The following is a 20,686-nucleotide window of genomic DNA, read 5'->3' on the forward strand; positions in this document are numbered from 1 at the left end:
AATATTAAAAATCATAGTTTACAGCTTAATTTTGGAGCAAAACTAGTTTGTCAGTGGTTGATGAAAACATAGAGTCAGCCATTGCAGCAAACTATGCTACTATTGGAAGGGAATTTAGAGCACCTATTGATCTAATAAAATTTGATCAACCAGACCTACCCTTTTGATAAGTGGTGATAATTCTGTGTCATGCACACCATTAATTTTAAGGTTTTCAGTCACAAGGTAGTCGTAGGACATCTCCTGCATAAACCATGAAACTGGCCCTCATTGGGCAATGCTGACGGCAAATATTTAACCTGCAACTCTAAAAGAAGAAAATAAAATTACATACAAAGTAGTTCAAAAGTCCAATCCACTGTTCTGATGGAATGATCACCTTGTTTATCTGATATAACCTTTAGAGCTGAATAAGCGAATATAAAGTGAAACCAATATTAAAGGAAAAGACACATAGGTCTACATGAAAAGTTCCTTAACTAGATTGTTGAGGGAATATTTTGGCATTTTTCCATTCTCAGCATCACCTTCATTGAGACATTTTTCAATCTCAGCAATCATTGCTAAATCTAAAACAAATTATTAAACAGTTTTAGGTTAAAGAGTGGCAGCCATGACAAAAAAAAAAACAACACAGCACAACTGTGATAATTTAGTACATTGTCTGCAGATGGAGTTTATTTTTAAGAAATAAATCAATTTTGAAATTTATAACATATTGTACAACTCAAACTAGAAAGGTAAAGTTTGCCAGCATAAATTTTGATGTTGGCTTGACAAAGCCTGGCCTGAATGTAAACTAACAATTATAAAGCTAGATTGAACCTACAACGCAGTCATCTCTTGCAAAATAATTGTATCAAAACAGTTACAGAAGCATGACTGTATCATCTCTTAGCCCTGCACATGAGTATCCTGCTGTCTGGACTTCTCCTGTCTCTATAGTACGTAGGATGCTGTCAGGTGTATTCTGTTGATTCATGTCTTTTATTTTGAAATTCTAAGTCCTGTTACATGTCATGTGTTCCTGTTTCCCTAGTCATGTGATTTCTGTTTTCCCTCCATGTTCATGTGTCATGTTTTCATTGGTTTATTGTTTAATTATCTTGTTATCAGTTCTGTTTGTTCATTGGTTTATGTTCTCCCATGTCTTGTATTTAAGCCTTCATGTTTGCATTGTCTATTTGTCGAGTATTGAATGTGTTTGATATGCTCCAGTCCAGTCCAGTCCAGTCCAGTCCAGTCCAGTCCAGTCCAGTCCAGTCCAGTCCAGGGTTATTGGTTTCACGTTTATTAATAAACTGCACTTGGGTTCTTCATCTCATCATCATCTTCGTCATTGTCATCATTGTCAGCAGCCAACAACGTTACAGAATACTCGACCAACCATGAACCCAGCAGTTTCACTTCTGCGCTTACGTAAGGGAATCGTCATCTGGAGGACTATGTTGAGGACTTCTGCGGTCTAGCCAGCCAGGTAGACTTCGATGAGGTTGCCCTCATGGGTTGTTTTAGATTTGGACTAAATGATTCCATTTCTTTTTTGATGCCTGGCGATCGCAGTTCCCTCAGCCTGGCTCAATATATCGACCTCGCCCTTCGATTCATCGGTTCCCCGTTCACTGTGGGGGAGGCGGATCCCGAGCCAGAGTTCCACGACATGGCCGCCGCCGAGCCAGAGTTCCACGACATGGCCGCCGCCGAGCCAGAGTTCCACGTCACAGCGACGCCTCAGCCTGCTCCGTGCCCCGTCACAGCGACGCCTCAGCCTGCTCCGTGCCCCGTCACAGCGACGCCTCAGCCTGCTCCGTGCCCCGTCACAGCGACGCCTCAGCCTGCTCCGTGCCCCGTCACAGCGACGCCTCAGCCTGCTCCGTGCCCCGTCACAGCGACGCCTCAGCCTGCTCCGTGCCCCGTCACAGCGACGCCTCAGCCTGCTCCGTGCCCCGTCACAGCGACACCTGAGCAGTGGGACCTGGAGATGGTTCCCACCCTTATACCCACCTTTAGTTCTCCTGAGCAGGCAAGGGGAACTTTCGGCCCTCCGATCCCGCCTGGACCCTCTGAGCCCTGGACTTCGCTTTGGCCTGTCGGTCCCTCGACATTGCCTCAGCTCGGCGTTCCCTCGGCTCCACTATGGTCCTTCAGCCTGTCGGCTGTGCCGGGGTCCCTCGTCCCTCTGGCTCCTCCTTGGTCTGTCAGTCACCTGGCTCCGCTTTGGCTCTCCGAGCCTCTAGCATCGCCTTGGTCCTCCCTGCCATCGGCTCCACCCTGGCCCTTCGAGTCTTTGGCTACTCTCCGGGCACCACGTTCCAAGGCTCCGCCCCTCGAGCCTCTCACGGTTCCACCTTCCATGACTCCGCCCCTCGAGCCTCTCATGGCTTCACTTCCCACGGACTTTGCCCTGGTCCCATGCCCCTCGCCCTTTCTCGCCACGCCACGCCCCACGCCTCAAGACAACCCCCCCCACCCGCTCCCTACAGAACTTTGAATTATGTTATGTATTACGTGTTTTGTGTATGTGTTGGGGTGTCAGGAGCCACCCCTTAGTGGGGGGGATATGTCAGGTGTATTCTGTTGATTCATGTCTTTTATTTTGAAATTCTAAGTCCTGTTTCATGTCATGTGTTCCTGTTTCCCTAGTCATGTGATTTCTGTTTTCCCTCCATGTTCATGTGTCATGTTTTCATTGGTTTATTGTTTAATTATCTTGTTATCAGTTCTGTTTGTTCATTGGTTTATGTTCTCCCATGTCTTGTATTTAAGCCCTCATGTTTGCATTGTCTATTTGTCGAGTATTGAATGTGATGAATGTGAATGTTGTCAAGTCTAGTTTATGTCAAGTTCATGTTTTTGTTAGATCACGTTTATGGTTAGGGTTTTTGGATTCACTTTTGTAAATAAACTGCACTTGGGTTCTTCACCTTCTCGTCATCTTCGTCTTTGTCATCATTGTCAGCTGCCAGCATATGTTACAGATGCACAAGCTGGGTAAAACTGACTCTTTAGGTTCTAACTAGACTCAATATCTGCTTTAAAATAAACAAGTAACTACAGATTGCAAAACATGTCCAGCTTTACAGCTGTGAAGGCAATAATAGGTTTCAGAGTTTTTCAGGTTACTTATTGCATTGATAGATAAAGACTCAATAAAATGCTTCTTATATTATATTTGGCCATCATTCTTCAGAACAACATCACCTCGGTGTAATTCTTTTTTCATTTGTTCTCAAGTTTCTGTCATTTTTAATGCTACATTAGTTCATAACATAACGATTGTTTACTTGTAACCGGAAGTTCCGCCCACATCGCCCGCAAAACCTCACAGGACTCAGGAATATTGTGGATTTATTATGCACTTATAAGTGCCTTTGAGTTTATGACATTGAATAGGCAGCTAACTTACCTCGCCAACTATGTGTCGTTCTCTCTAATTATCACTAACAGAATTTCCACACGTCCATCCACGAACTCCCTCTCGCTGTAGTGGGTGGACCCTTTTCACAGACCTGTTATGACGCTTCTCCGCCATCTTTAACAAAGTAAATGTAGCAAACTTTTTTATATTTCCAATGTTAAAAATATTTAGTGTTAAATTTATAACATTGCACTTTTTATTATATTACCCTGTAATATGTTAAAAAAAGATTAGTTACCATAGCTACGATGAAGCTTCTAACTCCGGGTTTTGGAACGCAGAAGTAAACGATTGCAGGGTAAACTTCGACAGCAGTGAATGGGAGATCACAGCAAATATTATTTTCACTAACCCATTTGCTCCAAGAGCAAAAGAAAAAGTCCACTATTACATTTGAATGAATTTCCAGGAGAAGAAAAAATAGAGAGCGGTGGATTAAGACAGTAAAATGGGAGAAGATGCCAAATTTACTGTAACTCTCTCAGCAGCTGTAAAAGAAACCCCTTCGCAGCTGTGGTAATTCGTTTTTTAAAACTAATTCCAAGGTAATATAACACAAAGCATAATGTTATACTAAATATTTTTTCAAATGTATATAAAAACATTTGCGAGATTTACGCTGATAAATAGGGTGGAAACGGGTCATCACAGTCGAACGAGGACGTGTGAAAAGGGTCCACTGAATTTTCCAATTCAAGTTTTTTGACCCGCAAACAATGACAGCAGAACAGAGAGCAAAATTTTTGCACATGATGAAAAGTTTCAGAAATGTGCAAAACAAAACGAAAAGTTACTCGCAGTGCACATAGTTTTGTTGGCTTTTTACTTGCAATGTGTGTGTATATTTATATATATATATATTGCTCTTTAAGAAGGCTTTTTATTTGCGCTGTAATTTTTTTTCAAATACAGTATGTTTGATTGCATAATAAAGACACAAATATAACTCCATATGTGCTTGAACATTTAAATGCCTTCTAAATGCCCCCTTTGATGCGATAGTAATGTAAACAAAGCCATTTATGTATTATGTAATGCAGAAAGGACAACAATTTTATATCTCAAAATATCTAATCTGTGTAATGTGTAAATGCAGCCTATAGACCTTAATATCAATCAAACAACAATATTGACAAGAAAAAGAGAAAAGCTCCCACTGTCCTTGGTTGGACAACTTTAGGAGCTTTAAGCCCAATAAATTTCAATGACAGGTTTGCTTTTCAGTCAAACTCTGACTGTATCGAATCTGTATTAATAATCACATCATATCTAATAATCACACAGTAAAGATTAAGTTAATAATTTAATTAGTATTAATTTATCATTAGATATTTTTTTCAAATGTTTTTATCAATATTTTTAATTACTGCTGTTACTGAAAACTTAAAGTACTGCTTACTCTGTTCTCTATTTTATTACTCTATTTTATTATTAGCTCTTGAATAATTACATTAAAATCTTGAAGCAATGTTTAGGATAAACACTTGAAGTCTACATTATTTAGAATATATTAAATAGTCAATATTAAACTTTAAAAATAAAGGTGTTTTCAACCAGTTTATTTATTTATTTTTCAGTGGTTGGGGTGCCGTGGGGAAAAAAATACTATAAAGGGTGCCATAGTTTTAAAAAGTTTGGGAATCTGATTTTCACTGAAGTTTTAAGTTTTATTCACTTTTTCACATATTCTGTCCTACTTTTTGTTTTCACTGATTTTGTTGCACTAATTAAACATTTATGCATAGATATGAGGGTAGTTGACATGAGACTTCAAGTACTGTCAGCAGTGTCCCACAATGTGTCATACTTTCTTCATCTAAAACTATTTTAACCTTAACATAGTGTTGGGGTCCACCGTGACAATGAATGGGTGAGACAATAAAACCGGGCATTTTTTTTTATTTGTCAAATAAAATCAATAAATCAGCCACAGCGCACAACACACACACACACACACACAAATGAAGGGATGATACTATAACACATCCACAATTCAGAATGCATGTGATTACACACACACACACACACACACAAACACACACATGTTGGTGCAGCTATCATTATGAGGACTCTCTATAGACAATGATTTTTATACTGTACGAACTATAGATTCTGCATTTTTACATTTTCAATAAAATATTGTTTAGTATGTTAAGTGATTTGAATGATGGGGACACTAGAAATGTCTTCAAAAACCACATTTATAGCATAATACACTTATATACCTCATAAACCACTTATTTTTCTGACCTCGTGTGAATTCTACTCATAGAATGAGGCATAAAGTCATTGATAACTCATTTTAATGTCACGTTAGTTAAGGTTTTACTGAGCACCCTCATATTTAAATGGTCCTCTAAATGCCTCCCACAGCAGTGTACCATTGTTCCGCTGTTTAGAACTTATTTTTACCCCTGAACGAAGAACAAAGAGGAACTTCTCCGGAAGTACACTCACCGGCCACTTTATTAGGTACACCTGTTCATCTACTTATTCATGCGATTATCTAATCAGCCAATTGTGTGGCAGAGGTGTAATGTATAAAATCACACAGATATGGGTCAGGAGCTTCAGTTAATGTTCACATAAACCATCAGAATGGGGGGAAAATTTGATTTAATACTTTACACTGCCACACGATTGGCTGATTAGATAATCGCATGAATAAGTAGATGTACAGGTGTACCAGTGGCCAGTGACACTATACTGGGGCCTTTAGGGGTGGGAGCTGCACCTTCACTGTTCATTCCTGTTCATTTTTGTTTGTTGCTGTTGGATTTATTGATATTTTGTGTCAATTTACTCTGAGTTATTGAATTGGGATGTTTGAAATAAATGATAGGTAACAAAAATCTTACTCTAAGTCTTCTTCTTGTAACACCATGGTCTGTAATCATAATGTGGCATCATTGTAAAAACTGATAATTAAAAATACCTCAAACCAAACAAATGCTAAACTTTGACAAAATGTTTCAAATGTTTTTAAATGTCTTTGATAATGTCTAAATGTATATCCAAATGCATAACTTGTGATAAGATCTAAAAAAAAAAAAAATAGAAAAAAAAAATCTGTTTGCTACAACCAGGCAAATGAGGGGACCTCTGCAGACATTTGGTGGTTATAGCTGTAATTTCAAGTAATTTGAATTTTTTTAAACTTTTTTTTTCCAGCAGATGGCAGCAATGTGCCACTAATGCATTACATATTTTTCATACAGTATTTTCTCCATGATTGAAATTGAGAACTGTAGATCTTCACTAAAGTGAATGCAATATAAAATGTTCTTATTTTATATGAAAATTAATGGTGTAGTTTAGCAATTTAGAGGTAAATAAGGTTAAAAAAAAAAACTGCACAACTTTAGAGTTTTTGAATTAGTGAAGTTAGTGTTATTATATTTGTCTACAAAAATTACAAAATTACACGGTTATTGAATAAACTAATGAGAATGCACCCATTAACGAACAGAGTATAAGGGTTAAACAGCATTTAAAAAAATAAATAATAATAACAGCATTTATTTTCTATACTGTAATGGGTAGCACTTATTAATCTTGGTTAATAATAATTTCCTTTATACATTTTATTTCAAATAATGCACTTTATTTCATGTACATTTTAATCTAACATCTTCATGTTGGGAAAACGTGTACCACACACCATATGGAAGCCTTCCACACCCAAGCTTATGTAGTCTATTAGACAACATCACCTTGCGTTATTGACGTATTGATAGTAATAAACAAACAATGTGTTTTGATCATGAATGGTAGTTTTGAGTAGAAAATTAACTTTAGACTTCACAAAACAAGTTAACAAACATAACAACAACAAAAATTGTGTAAATAAACTTGCAAATAGTGAAACCATGCAAGCTCATTAATTATTCAAGAATGCTGGGAACAAAAAAGTCAAGTAAAATATACTTATTTTATTTACTTGTGACATTTACTCAAATTAGCAAATAAATACGACAAGGTTTTCAACTTTAGGATTGATACATGATGATGCACTGTAAAGATAACAACAATCAATAATAACAATTATTTACTTATAAACTAGAGCGTTAATGTGAATGGGAGTGTGAATTACCAGCACTACAAACAACTGAACAGCAAATAACTGATTCTAGACCTGTACTGTAGGTTACTATCATCACTTACACTAACCGATAACTTTAAGCAGTATTTTACAGTATATATTGGGTTATTTCTGTTTGGTGAAGGAAAATAATGAGGTACGCTTAAATGCTGTAAATGTACTTACCTCGTCATTAAACTTAAACGCTTCAGGAAGATCTCTTAACCTGGATGGAGTGGCCATCCTTAAAAACAACGTTTTGTATTGTGTTTAGGTAAGAGCTCACACTTTTCTCCTCTATGTAAATGTGATTGCCACATTTCAACTTTGAATCACAAAAGGATCAACATTATTGTCCAGTCACATAGTCTACACAACTCTTATCAAACCGAATGTGTCCCAATTAGGGTGGGCATAAAATAATAATAAAAAATAAAAAATAAAAATAAATAAAAAAATGAATGTGAACATAAATGGGAATGGGAAGAATGTATCCTAATTACAATAAACATCTTAATAGATAAGTGACCAGTAAAAGTATCTGAACACTTGAGCCACGCTTAAAATGCGTTACAGTCATTGTGTTAAGAAAATGTCAAATGACAAACAAATGATGCAGACTTTTCTCAGAAATAACTTTTAACAATCTGGTACCACATCCATTTTTAGTGAATGTACAAAATAATTTATTGTCAAGTCCACACAGGTCTCTTAGTACAGAAACCACACGTGTAGTTCGTTACGTTAACTGTGGACATTTTAAGTTTGACAACCAGAAAGTAGCCATTTTACGTTTTGTTTTTCGGTCCAGCCGTGACTGAGAACAGGTATAAACAGCGCGATTTGACATTATTGAAGTACTAATGTTAAGCACACGTCAATTTTCGCGTAGAGGCTTCTGAGAACACTGTATACTGCTGATTCATTCAAAGTAATATTCCCCGAATCCATTTTAAACACATTTCTTTCAAAGAACAACTCAAAAGTGCAAAAGTTCCACAGAGCGCCAGAGGGCGCTGCACAACAGGACGAGAATCTCTCCGTGTTACCTGCTTGAATAATCGTCAAGTTTGACCACAGAGTAAGTATATAATGTAGGTCTTCGCCTGTGGAACAGTGGTAAAACGTTTAACATAGCATATACATTTTTTTAAAACAAAGGTGCATGCGAAAATTAGGATATAAAATAGGATGCCAAAACAAAGAACGGAAGGTTGTGCGCATGGATTATAGGTGATATTGTGTATTTTAATAAACTGGTAGGCTAGTTCTGCCTATCTATATGGATTTAGGTGTTTTGCGTAAATATGACCTTTATAGTAAAATGTTCTCACATGTAAGCCATAAAATAAACGTTGCACTGTTGTATTATGCAAAGTCCATCAACAACAACATTTCACACATTTTTCTTCTGTTCCTTCACCTTTCAATGCCAAAAGAGCTAGTAACATAATCTTTGGGTGTAAAATATATCTCACTGGTAATTTTATCATCAAAGTTATAATAGCAAACTGTTTACTGAGCACTTTTCATAAATGTAGCTCAACGTTGATGTGAACAGTGATGGTGAAATTAAAAGTAAAATGTTTAAATTTAAGGTGCTTAAAAGTATAATATGTTAAAGTATAAAACAAGAAACGTAGTATAGATATAATTTTATTTAATGTGATTCTAAACTGTGGCATCATGATTTTAATTTGAGAGAGGGAGGGAACCAAGGAGCTCTAAAATACGGAGGGAAATGTGCTCAGATTTCAGGCAATCTCTCATTGGTTGCCTCTGCGGCGCTTTGATTGGATTGCGCTGCGATGCCGCGGTGTGATTGGCTGAGACGCGCACGCTGGAATGAAACAGACGCACTAATGTGCTGCACTCTGAAGTGAGGGCTTCAAATATTTAGACTTGAGTCACAGGGTCCACATCTGCACCACAACTGCTGGGATTGCATTGAAGGTTTTATTCCATCACAACAAATGTAAGTGCAACACTTGGTTCAACGTCTGATTAACTTGCATTTCAATAGATTTCAGTTAAAAATGATTTGTATTGTATTTTCTTCATTATTCAAGTGCAAAATACAGACGATGTTTATGGATGTATGTACATATTTTTCTAAATGCAATTTAATAATATAACATTTATTTCTATTTCAGGAGTATTTAAAATTACTGGTCTTGACTGTCATCAATTTTAAATCATGGTAAGCATGCTCCCAATCTCCTCTCCAGTCTATTTTGGGGCTTTGTTTTGTTAATTAAGATAGATTGCTTATTCAGTATAACCGTGTGCTGATTGGATATCACTTTATGTAATGTGCTGCAAAGGATTAGTTATTGAGGAGAAATGTCCGTTGCTGAAATTTCAGCATATGGGATGGCATCTGCACTCCCATGCCCGTCACTATCCCCTGTGTGAATGTTACTATTGCTGAATGCATCTGATGCACAGTTTTTGTGTTTCTGAGAAATTTTATCTAATTGGGAACAAGTTTCAACAAATATGTTAAGGACTTTGCATGCAAGACTTGCATCTGTCTTACAAAAGTTTTCAAAGTTTGGATTTTGGTGTTGGCATTCACAGCTTGGAAAATAAATACACAAAGGGCAAGTTTTAAACACTTTGACAAGTCTTACTAGAGTAGACACTTAGTATTATTGTGACAGTGTTGTCAGCAATGAGTTATTAGAATTTTTAAAACATTTTTGCATTTGAGTGCACTCCTCAGTTTCAAACTACTAAAGTGTCCGGCATGCCAGAAGCATTTTTTAAGAGTTAGGGAGTAGGATTTACTTATAGTGAACTCTTTTAAGATGGCAATCTTAGACTCTTAAAAACAAAAATTTCCTTAATATAAAATCTAGATTATTTTAAAGCCAAGCAGCCTGTATAACTTTAGGGGAGATTGGCTTAAATTTTAATGTCTATGAACCAGCCTGATTTTTTGACTGTTTTCATAAATCATTTCTGTTGAAATTGAACTCCTCTGGTCTACCGTCTGCTCCACTTGTTTTACTATACAATCAGTGGTCATAATATTTTTAATTATTTAAAGATACCGATATGCAAAAAGAACATTCCTACAGTGACTGTTGCTGTATTTTAGACAGGACTAGTATATATAAATATGAATAAGTTATGCATGTGTGTTAGAGGAAATGGCCCTCCATTGTCCTCCAAAAGTAACTGTCTGATATAATTTGTACCAAACCAATAAGATAAGCTAAACTCAATTGTCACATTTGTATAAATGTACATCCTGTTTAAAATTGTTTGTGATTATCTGTTGATTTGTTTGTGTACATTTATGTACATGTGTTCAACAGCATGTATAAAAGGTGTGGTAATTACTCTCTGAAAGGATGTACTCCAGGTGTGGTTAGTAACAGGTTTATACTAACTGATTTTCATGTGCAGGTAGTAGTCATCTGTCTTCTTTGATAGTTGGGTGTGAGTGTGGCCACATGACGTGTATTCAGCTGTTGTTTGGTTGTCCTCTACATAGAATAGAGTGGTTTTCCAGACAAATACAGCCGTGCCCTCTCTAATAGAGCTAGTGCAGGTCTAAACTTGTCAAAAGAGTGTGATTTGTCAACATGGGGAAAATGCATTGCAGGAAGTGTTACCCAGTATTTATATAGGTGTACGTATATATTCAGAATTTAATAGATAAATAAAATGTTGCTTAAAGGTGATGTGTGTAATTTTGTGGTGTTAAAATTTTTCCTCTATACCAGCTTAATATGCATAGACAACCATAAGCCATTTGTGATTCCCCTGAAAAAGTGTAAACATGGTGGCGCTATCAAAACATTCCTCGTTTTCTTTTTTTTTCTTTTTTAAGCATTGCAATCAGCCCAACACAGCATCATTTGGTCAACCAGTGGTGTGATTTTGGGGTAGGACAACCTGTTTATGTGATTGTTCGGTGATCCTAGTGGTTAAAAATGACACGTCACCTTTAAGAAAAAAACAAGTTGATCTATTCAATAAATGCGTCCAGGCGCAAAAACATAATTGCAAAAAGATTATTTTTCGTATTTTAGCTTGAGATTTTTCATCATCTGATCGACTTGGCTCTTACATTGTCTTTCTTTCTCTTTGCAGTTGTGTCTGCAGGAATCAGGTGACTGCCTGCGGGAACAGATGCATTATATGATGCGATCACTGCAGGATCTAAAGAATTTGCGGCAAAGCTGCGCAGCACGCCCTGTCAGGCCTCCAGTGAGGCTGCGTGCATGCAAACTGCTAATAGCACAGAGGGAACGTCGAGCGCGACTGAGGATCAGCGACACTAGTGAGGCTAGCAGCTACGACTCTGCCTGTTGTCTGTCTAGCTCTCTGGAGGAGGAGGACTCTGCTGGTGGCCCATCAGCTGTTAGCTCTCCAAGCAGCGAGCGGAGTCTGGAGTTTGATTCAGGTTATTCCGAGGCCTCTTGGCAGGATGAGGGAGTGGTGTTGCGGCGTACCAGAAACGTCCGCGTCTCTTCATCCGCGTGTCTTCGGACTAACCAGGTGCCCAACACCCGAGTTCGTCCCAAGTCTGCCTCCGACGCTTGCCTGGAAAAATGGACGTCTTTTGAGGCAGTAAGTGACCCTGACGACTGGACCACTTCTTTGCTTACCCGCGGACGTAACCGTCAGCCGATAGTGCTAGGAGACAACAGCTTTGCTGATCTTATTCAGAACTGGATGGACTTACCGGAATGCCCGGAACAGACTGAAAAGAAGCACAGTTCAGGACGCAGTTTCGCTAAAGACTTCTTGGTTAACGTTAAACGGAGGATAGCTAGAATTTCGCAGAGTGCTGACGAACAACGAAAGTCATCAGATGTTACAAAGCCAAGCAAATCGTTTGTAGTCCCCAAAAGACTTTCTTGTCACGTTGATGTGCAGCATAAAACACCATTTTTCTTTAAGTCACACACAGGCTTGAATGAATTGGACACAGATTTCCATCAGTTCACAGCACTCATGAAATCGGGGAGCAGAATGCCCATTGTCTGTAATGACATAATTGGGTACATATGACGGAAGAGATGGACTGAATGGACAATAACTCCAGAAGAGACTATTTTTATTTTTCATTTTTATTGAAGGTTCTGTCAATAATGTCGTGTAAAATGCACAAACAATAAAAAAGTTCCAAAATTTCAAGTCTGATTTGTCCTTGCATTGCTCTTGGTGGCAGCCTTACTGATCAAAATTAATTAAATGTAACTCTAAAGGAAATTCATACATTAGATTGTTTTCTGCACGTGTGACGCTAGGGGCTGGCCACCAGGGCTTAAGCCCCGAATTTTTTCAATAAAGCCCCACATTTTTTTATCATCTTGTAGTGCTGTCAAAAGTACAAGTACTTCAGTATCAAGTTGATACTACAATATTAAGTATATATGTACAGCTCTGGAAAAAATTTAAGAGACCACTCCAAATTTTTCTTAAATCAGCATCTCAACATGTATGGCAGCCATTCCATTCCATGTCTGTTGAAGTTTATCAGTCAAGATGCTCTATCATTTAGCAATTGGCCTATATATTATCTTTTAGATTTCTGTAGTATTTCTGAAATCAGTTTTTCAGCAAATGTTTATGCTAATATTGTGACACAGTAACGTTACATTTTTATTTACTGTGACCGTGCCCCAAAATTTTTGACTGTGCCCCTAAAAATTTTAACTTCAAAATCAAAACAAAACCGTTGAGTTCTGCAAAGTGTATTAAATTTCGATATCACAAAGGATGGCCCTATATGTATCCATATAGGTCTGGGCTAAGCCCTGAATATCCACTAACCCTAGATCCGCCTATGGTTTTCTGCCAGTTGCAGCCAAAGCAGTCAATATTCTTAGCTCAGTATCACAATTTATTACCTGTCTCTGAAACAAAATGTTTAAAAAGTGTTCTTTAATTCAATATCAATGCATTTGCTTTTGCATTTGCATAAAGGAAGAATAGAAAATCCTGCACATTGTCATAGTCTGCAAATCGCAACGCTTCGATCAGTGACCTTTCTGCATATTTATGCATTAAATTCAAAAATTTTCAGGTTTGTTATACAGCCTGTTATAAAGGCGACAACCAAAAATGTAATGCAAGGTGTGAATAAACAGCAGTTAACAGTGGTATAGCTGCATGTATGGCTGCACGATTTGGACAAAATATATTGCATTTATTTTGACATTTTTTTGTGATTTGCTATTAGAACTGCAATATGATAAACATTTTTAAAAATAAAACTAGTAAGTGATTCCTTTTGACCAAAATTAAGTCATGTTTTGCCCATGCTCTACATTCACTAAAAAAAGTCACTTTTTAAGGAAGGGGGAGGGGAAAACAAGTTGAGCAGAAGAAAGCAATTTTGTGGTGATAGAGAGACTATATCAACACGAATATCTCAGGTGGCCCCGGCAGCATGTGTTAAATGAGGCAACCCTGCTTGTGTCCCTTTACGACCACATGGGGAAAAATTGCAGCAGCTGGTAGGATGGTAAAGAAGTTTACTTCAGCTTCGGTTTAAAGCGTTTGTGTCTATTTAAGTGCCCCAGCTATCAGACTGATGCATCCTGCTACACTGCAAGTTGTGCCAACTAATCTACACACATCTGCTTAAAGACGTATTAATTGTTTTGGTTTGTTTGAAAGGCTTGCATCGCAGATGGTGACTGCAGAGTCATTAAAAAAGAAAATGACACTTATATACATATGAGTACGAGTTAATGAATCAGGATTAGTGGCATAATAACAGGAATTCATGACAAATGCGTAACAGCTTGCTATATTTGTGCTCCTTATGTTACAGTTAGGAGGACAGTCCAACCAATCACAACTGATCTGGGCCCAGCAAAACAGGCAGATTAGAGCAGAGAGAGTAAGAGCTGTCGGTATGTTTATTCTCTTGGCCCTTGTGTGGAAAGGGTGAATTATATTCGGCAGTAAAATCAGGCCTTATCCCTAAACAGTCTTAAGTTACTGTGCCTATAAATAAAACTTTACATTTAAGTTTTATTTTCCCTAAGAGGTTACATGGAACAGATGGACCAAGTTGCTAGTGTACAAGCGGAAACAGGGGATGGCACTTAGAGTAATACTTAATGACCTGTGCATGCCTCGTCAGTCATTTTTAGTATATCCAGGAGCCCTGTGCCTTACTCCTTGGTGAGCAGTTTGACTATGTGACTTCAAAAAATATGTACAAAATAATTCTAATAACTCAAGGAGAACGACAGAAGACACAATGGAGACAGGCAAACTTAAAGGATTATTCCAGGTTCAATACATGCTGTGCTCAATTAACAGCTTTTGTGGCATAATGTTGATTACCACAAAAATTTATTTTGACCATTTCTTTAAAAAAAAAAAAAGGAAAAAAATCTGGGTTGCAGTGAAGCACTTACAATGAATGGGGCCAATCCGTAAATGTTTAAATACTACTGTTTCATTTAGCCACAAGACCAGACACAATATGCTAGCTAACATGATTTGGGTGTGAGAAAATTGCTTACTAACCTTTTCTGTGTGAAGTTATATCAAATTTTTTTGCCTTGACGACAAACCCTAAAACCTGTAAACCCTAAAACAACAATTTAAACAACTTTACAGCTCAGATAATAAACAAATTTTAACAGAACAATTAATGTAAGTGCTTTTAGAAAATTATAAGCTTCACATTTCTTCCTTATACCCTCCAAAAATTGGCTCCATTCACTTCCATTGTATTTGCCTCACTGAAACCCAGATTTTTGCTTTTATTAAAGAAAAGGAGGGATGAGTTATGCCACAAATGATATTGATTGAGCTTAATTTGTAATTAATTCAATACTTGTATTGAATATTTAAGTATTTAAATGTCCTGAATGGACAAGGAATAACATTTATAGTCTTTGCAGTGCACTCAAAAATGTCACCCTCTGCCTCCTTTTCTGCTTCTTGCTGTTAATGTGTGTGTAGATGTTTGTATAGGGTGTTAGACCAGAATATTCTACACAAGTACGTGAACACAAATGCTTCTAGGTTTGCAAGCTCGATTTCACGCATTGTTGCTTTCCGAAATGTAAATGATGTGTTGCATTCTCAGCGGTGCCGCTAGGGGCGCTGTACTAGGCATTAGCGTAAACTGTCTTCTACAATGGTCACTTTTCTCTTTTAGGTCAACTTCTGTCGTGGCGTAGCAACAGTTTGAAGAGAATTTTGCAAATTAGTTAAAGTGTTGACATGTTTAAAGCTTGCTACATAAATAGCAAAACATCTAGTTTAATGGCACAGATAGCAAACTCCATCGCCCCCTTTAGTACTGTGGTTTATTACTGAGTGCATTTAAATCTGGTAACACAAGAAAATGCATTTAAGAAAACTGAGATTTTGAAATCATCTGGTTATTCTCTGCTTTAAACATTAAAACGTAAACAGTTATGTGCACAGCACTTGCGCACATGGCTAAGCTGGTAAGAATGCCGGTAAGTGTGCTTACATGCAATATAAAATCGGGCGTAATGGGCAAAAATCTATTTGTGTCAATCGGTTTTTACCCAGATAAAGGAAAGCCATTTGATTTAAGGTATTTACAAGACCAAACACTTTGTCAGCTTCTGAATCATAATTGGTGCAAGTTCATGCATGTAAATGAACTCACTGTCACAGTAATGCAAGTATTTACAACTGTACTGTGCACTAGCAATGCCTAGCAATTCAGTCGCAAAGAGTGTTGCTTACAGTTGGTACTGCAAGTTTGCTCACTTGCAAGGAAGAATCATTGGTGCCGGTTGCCAATGTTTGAAAGCTCTAGTGCAAAAGTAAGCATTAAGTGTGTGCAAGCTTTTATGGTGTGTAAGTGTGTGAGAAGTTTGTTAATTCTAGTAAACGTGTAAGTGTGTGAGGGAGCCAGATGTCAGTGATTTCAGATGGTGTGATGATGGGGCAGGCATTGAGCCAGTGAGTCCTGAGCAAATGCACAGAGAAAGAACTGTTACCTCTGTCAGTGTTGGCAAACACTGTTAAGAAGCTCCCAGCTCCTACTCAAATATCTCTTTAAATTAACAAAAGCACATGATTGCCAGTGTCACAGTGTGTTTAACCCAAGCATCACCTTTCAATCTCTTTCAGTACCGAAAGCTCTACAGGTGAATCTCACCAAAATATGTGTATAAGTAAAAAAAAATAATGTTATACTGCAATTGCAGTTATTTTGTATAAAGTTTATTTTAGTATCGTAACATTTTCATGACAATTAAGCACATTCCCAAAAATCTCCATAATGCATCCAGATGTTTTACTTTTATAATTTCCATTAATGTCAATGGTGATTCTAATAGCTGCTATACAGTAATTTTTACTGTATAACAGTAAAAAATACTGTTATACAATGTTTTTTTTTAATTTTATTTAAAGAACAGTTCACCAACGTGCTTGACAGTTATATTTTGGTCTATTTCCACCCAAAAACGATCATATCACTTCAGAAGACATGGATTAAACCACTGTAGTCATATGGATTACCATTATGCTGCCTTTGTCCATTTTGGAGCTTGAAAGTTTTGAAACCCATTGGCTTGTATGGACAAAAACACATCATACTTTCTTCAAAACGTTTTTGTTCAGCAGAAGATAGAAAGTTAAACTAGCTTTAAAAAGCATGTTAGTAAATGATGAGAATTTAAATTTTTGGTTAAACTATTCCTTTACCATGCTTTAAATTATAAGAGCAGCTTGAGAAACGTGTGAACAGTGCTGTTCTTGGTGAACCCACATTGTGAACATCTACAGTAAAATGGAAATGTGGGCTGACTCCAGTGTTCATATACCTGACAGCAGAGTCTGGAATGAGATGGAGAAGTGGTAAACAGCCCGTATTGTCCACAGTGGTGATTTCACTTATAGACTGTGTCCAAGTTTTAACACCTTTGTCAATGGGGCAGTTGACCCCTAAGGGCAACAAATAAACACCCTGCATAATAGACTAGTTTGAGTATGTCCTTTTATTACAGTTCAAATGGCCAATTTATCTGTTGTTTTTCTAGGCATTTGAATTCATTTATTTATGAGCTATTAAAGGGATTAAGAGAGGAGGACATTTCAATTTCAAAAGCAAGTGTGGCTTAATTTTAATTTAGCTGTTGGGAGAATTCCCTTGTTCTGGTAAACACAATGTTGATTTTTTACGCTTCAGTGCATAATTAAAAATGTGTGCGATTGTCAACAGTTAACTTGAATCAGGAAAACGTAGCCATGAGACTTTAGTGATGCATGGAAATCCATGATGAGACTGAGACTGTGATGCATGGAGACCCATGGAAATGTCATTGAAATCCTTGGAATGCTGAAACACTTCCAAAGAACATGACTATAAAGTTGGGTGAATTAAAGGCAAGAAGGGGAAACATGTTTGGACTCGCCACTCAATACTTGTTCTTAGCGTTATTAGCCACAGAAGTGGGTAGAGTAGCCAAAAACTGTACTCAAGTAAAAGTACAATTACTTAAAAAAAAAAAGAATTACTCAAGTAGAAGTAAAAGTGCAACATAAATAATTACTTGAGTAAGATTAAGAAAGTATCCAATTAAAAGAGTACTCAAGTAGCTAATACACATTTAACATGTACTGTAATACAGAATTATTATTTTTATTATTATTATTAATGGAAATCTGTCATCATTCATCATCATGTTGTTCCAAACCTGTATGACTTTCTTTTTTCCAAGCAACACAATAAGGAGATTTTAGACAGAATGTTAGCCTGAGTCACCATTTACTTTCAGTGAATGTGTGTTTATATATATATATATATATATATATATATATATATATATATATTTCTTTTTTTTTTAAAGTGAATGGTGACTGAGATTGTCAGTACCTAACATTCTGTCTACCATATTTTGTGTTCCACAGAATACAAAGGGTCACACGGGTTTGGAACAACATGAGGGTAGGGAAATGATGACGGAATATTAAATTATGGCTGAGCTATCACTTTAAGGGGTAGTTCACACAAAAATGAAAATTCTCTCATCATTTACTCACCCTCATGCCATCCCAGATATGTATGACTTTCTTTTTTCTGCAGAACACAAATTATGTTTTAGATTTTTAGAAGAATATTTCAGCTCTGTAGGTCAGTACAATGCAAGTGAATGGGTGCCTAAATTGTGATGCTCCAAAAAGCACATAAAGGAATCATAAAAGTAATCCATACTACTCCAGTAGTTAAACCCATATCTTCAGAAGTGAGATGATAGGTATGGGTGAGAAATATAACAATATTTAAGTCATTTTTTGCTAAAAGTTCCTCTCCCCGCCCAGCAGGGGGTGATATTCAGAAAAGAATGTGAATCACCAAATTACTAGAAAGGTTTCCAAACCTCTCTTCTTATCGACAATAATGACACATGATAGGTGTGGATGAGAAACAGATCACTTTCACATCCTTCTTGTTTATTATGGTGAAAATGTGAACAATGTCCCACAGGGACATTATATATAATGCTGAAATATAAACCAAAGCAATATCATGTTTTATTAATGCCTACTTAAGCTATTTCATAGCTTTTAGTTGTTAGTTCAGTGTAGTTACAGTTTTTAGTACCAAAAGAATTTAGATCATTAGTTCTGTACACAGTACCGCCACTCCCTAAACGCAGAGTATGCAGCCTGCGTAGGGCACCAACCCCGGTCGCGCAACACTCTCTTCACCATACGATCGCCTCATACCCACACATCTCTCACATGCGCACCTCGCTGTGCACACGCAGAAATGCTGTCTGTTCGTGCTCCTGTTGTCAATTACACGTTCAGCAGAGCAAAAGGCATTTACACTTAACTTGGATGTTTACATGGATTTATACAGTTAATCAGCCCGAAGTAGCTGCGATAGTTTCCAATACCCCATGAGGGCGCGGGGTAAATGCATAAATACTGCTTATGACATGCGGGACGTGGGACAAAGTGCACTGATATATTGCTGCAGATTTAAAAATGTACACTTAAAAACTGATATCACAAGAGCCCATATCATGCAACATCATGCAAATCGGAAAGGTCTCAAGTAGAATACGAGTATTGTTTCACAAACAGAATATAAAAACAGCAGATGCTCACAAAAAACGAAACGAGTCCAAACACAATGTGACACGATCACTGATCAGTGGATATGATGCATAGATAAAATAATCTTGGAGAAAATGTGACGCTACCTCAGATAATTTCTTGTCATGCTGGGGGGCCGTCTCTGATAACACAGCGGACCAATCACAGCTCTTGTGGTCTGCGTCGGCGCAATGCGCAGTTGCGCTTTTGAAGAGGTGCACGTTAGGCTATGGCATAAGCTTCTCATAACTGCCATAGGTTTGACAGAGAAGTATAAATCGGCCTTTAGACTTTGCTGAAAGTTACTATTAGCTTCTTTATAAAAGGCTCTTACTCTTACACAACTCCTACTTTTTGCAAATAATTATTTTACACTTAAGCTTAGGACTATTCTTAAGAGCATTTCTGAGATTTTTTTATCTTAACACTCGTTCTCTAGGAGTTCTCCAAAGAGTTCCTTGCTAAGATTTTCTGATTAAAACCTATTCACTAAACTGCTAAGACAAGTTTAACTAAGGAAATCTTCAAGTAAGAGTAAAGGCCAGAGTATACTTTGTTTTTCAACGTTCCATATCGGATCGCACCCAATGACGCGTTGCCTTTCATAGTATTGTCTTCTGACCGTGAGCGAATATGAAGGTGTTCGACGCATGCACACTACGATTGCTTTGTGACACTCTTATAGTACAGTCAAGGACAGCAACAATGTGCACAGACAAATTAATTTTAGAAAGAGAGCGGCAAGTGTATTTATTTATTTAAAAACTGGCTTTTAAAAAGACTACAAGCATAAAAGAGATATAGATAATACAGAATCCACACCAAAGAAAAGACAAAAGGAAGGTTTTGCTTCTTGCTCAACTTACATGGAAACACATAATTAAAGGGAAATTTTGAGGCGACATCACTGTTAAAGCAAAAAGGAACCATGGGAACAAAAATGTTTTCACATGAATGTGGCATTTCTTTTGATTTTACTAAATACTGAAGAGTGTGACAAATGATGGTACTCTCTTAAGTCTCAGTCAAGAGCAAAGCGTTAGGAGCTACTTTAAGCCTTAAGAATTGTTGTTAATACGGGCCCTTACTTGTTGCATGCTGACATGTAG

The 20,686-nt window shown here is 37.3% G+C and overlaps 1 protein-coding gene across 1 annotated transcript; it reads left to right on the forward strand.

The window, feature by feature from the left end:
* Positions 1-9,383: 9,383 nt before the first annotated feature.
* On the forward strand, positions 9,384-12,708 carry inka1a (inka box actin regulator 1a). The gene is made up of 3 exons (XM_051673482.1): positions 9,384-9,474; positions 9,653-9,699; positions 11,604-12,708. The coding sequence occupies exons 2-3, from the start codon at positions 9,697-9,699 to the stop codon at positions 12,525-12,527; spliced, it is 927 nt and encodes a 308-aa protein (XP_051529442.1). The 5' UTR covers positions 9,384-9,474; positions 9,653-9,696; the 3' UTR covers positions 12,528-12,708.
* Positions 12,709-20,686: the final 7,978 nt, after the last annotated feature.

Source organism: Myxocyprinus asiaticus, chromosome 35 (genome assembly GCF_019703515.2).
Source record: "Myxocyprinus asiaticus isolate MX2 ecotype Aquarium Trade chromosome 35, UBuf_Myxa_2, whole genome shotgun sequence".
Classification (NCBI taxonomy): Eukaryota; Metazoa; Chordata; class Actinopteri; order Cypriniformes; family Catostomidae; genus Myxocyprinus; species Myxocyprinus asiaticus.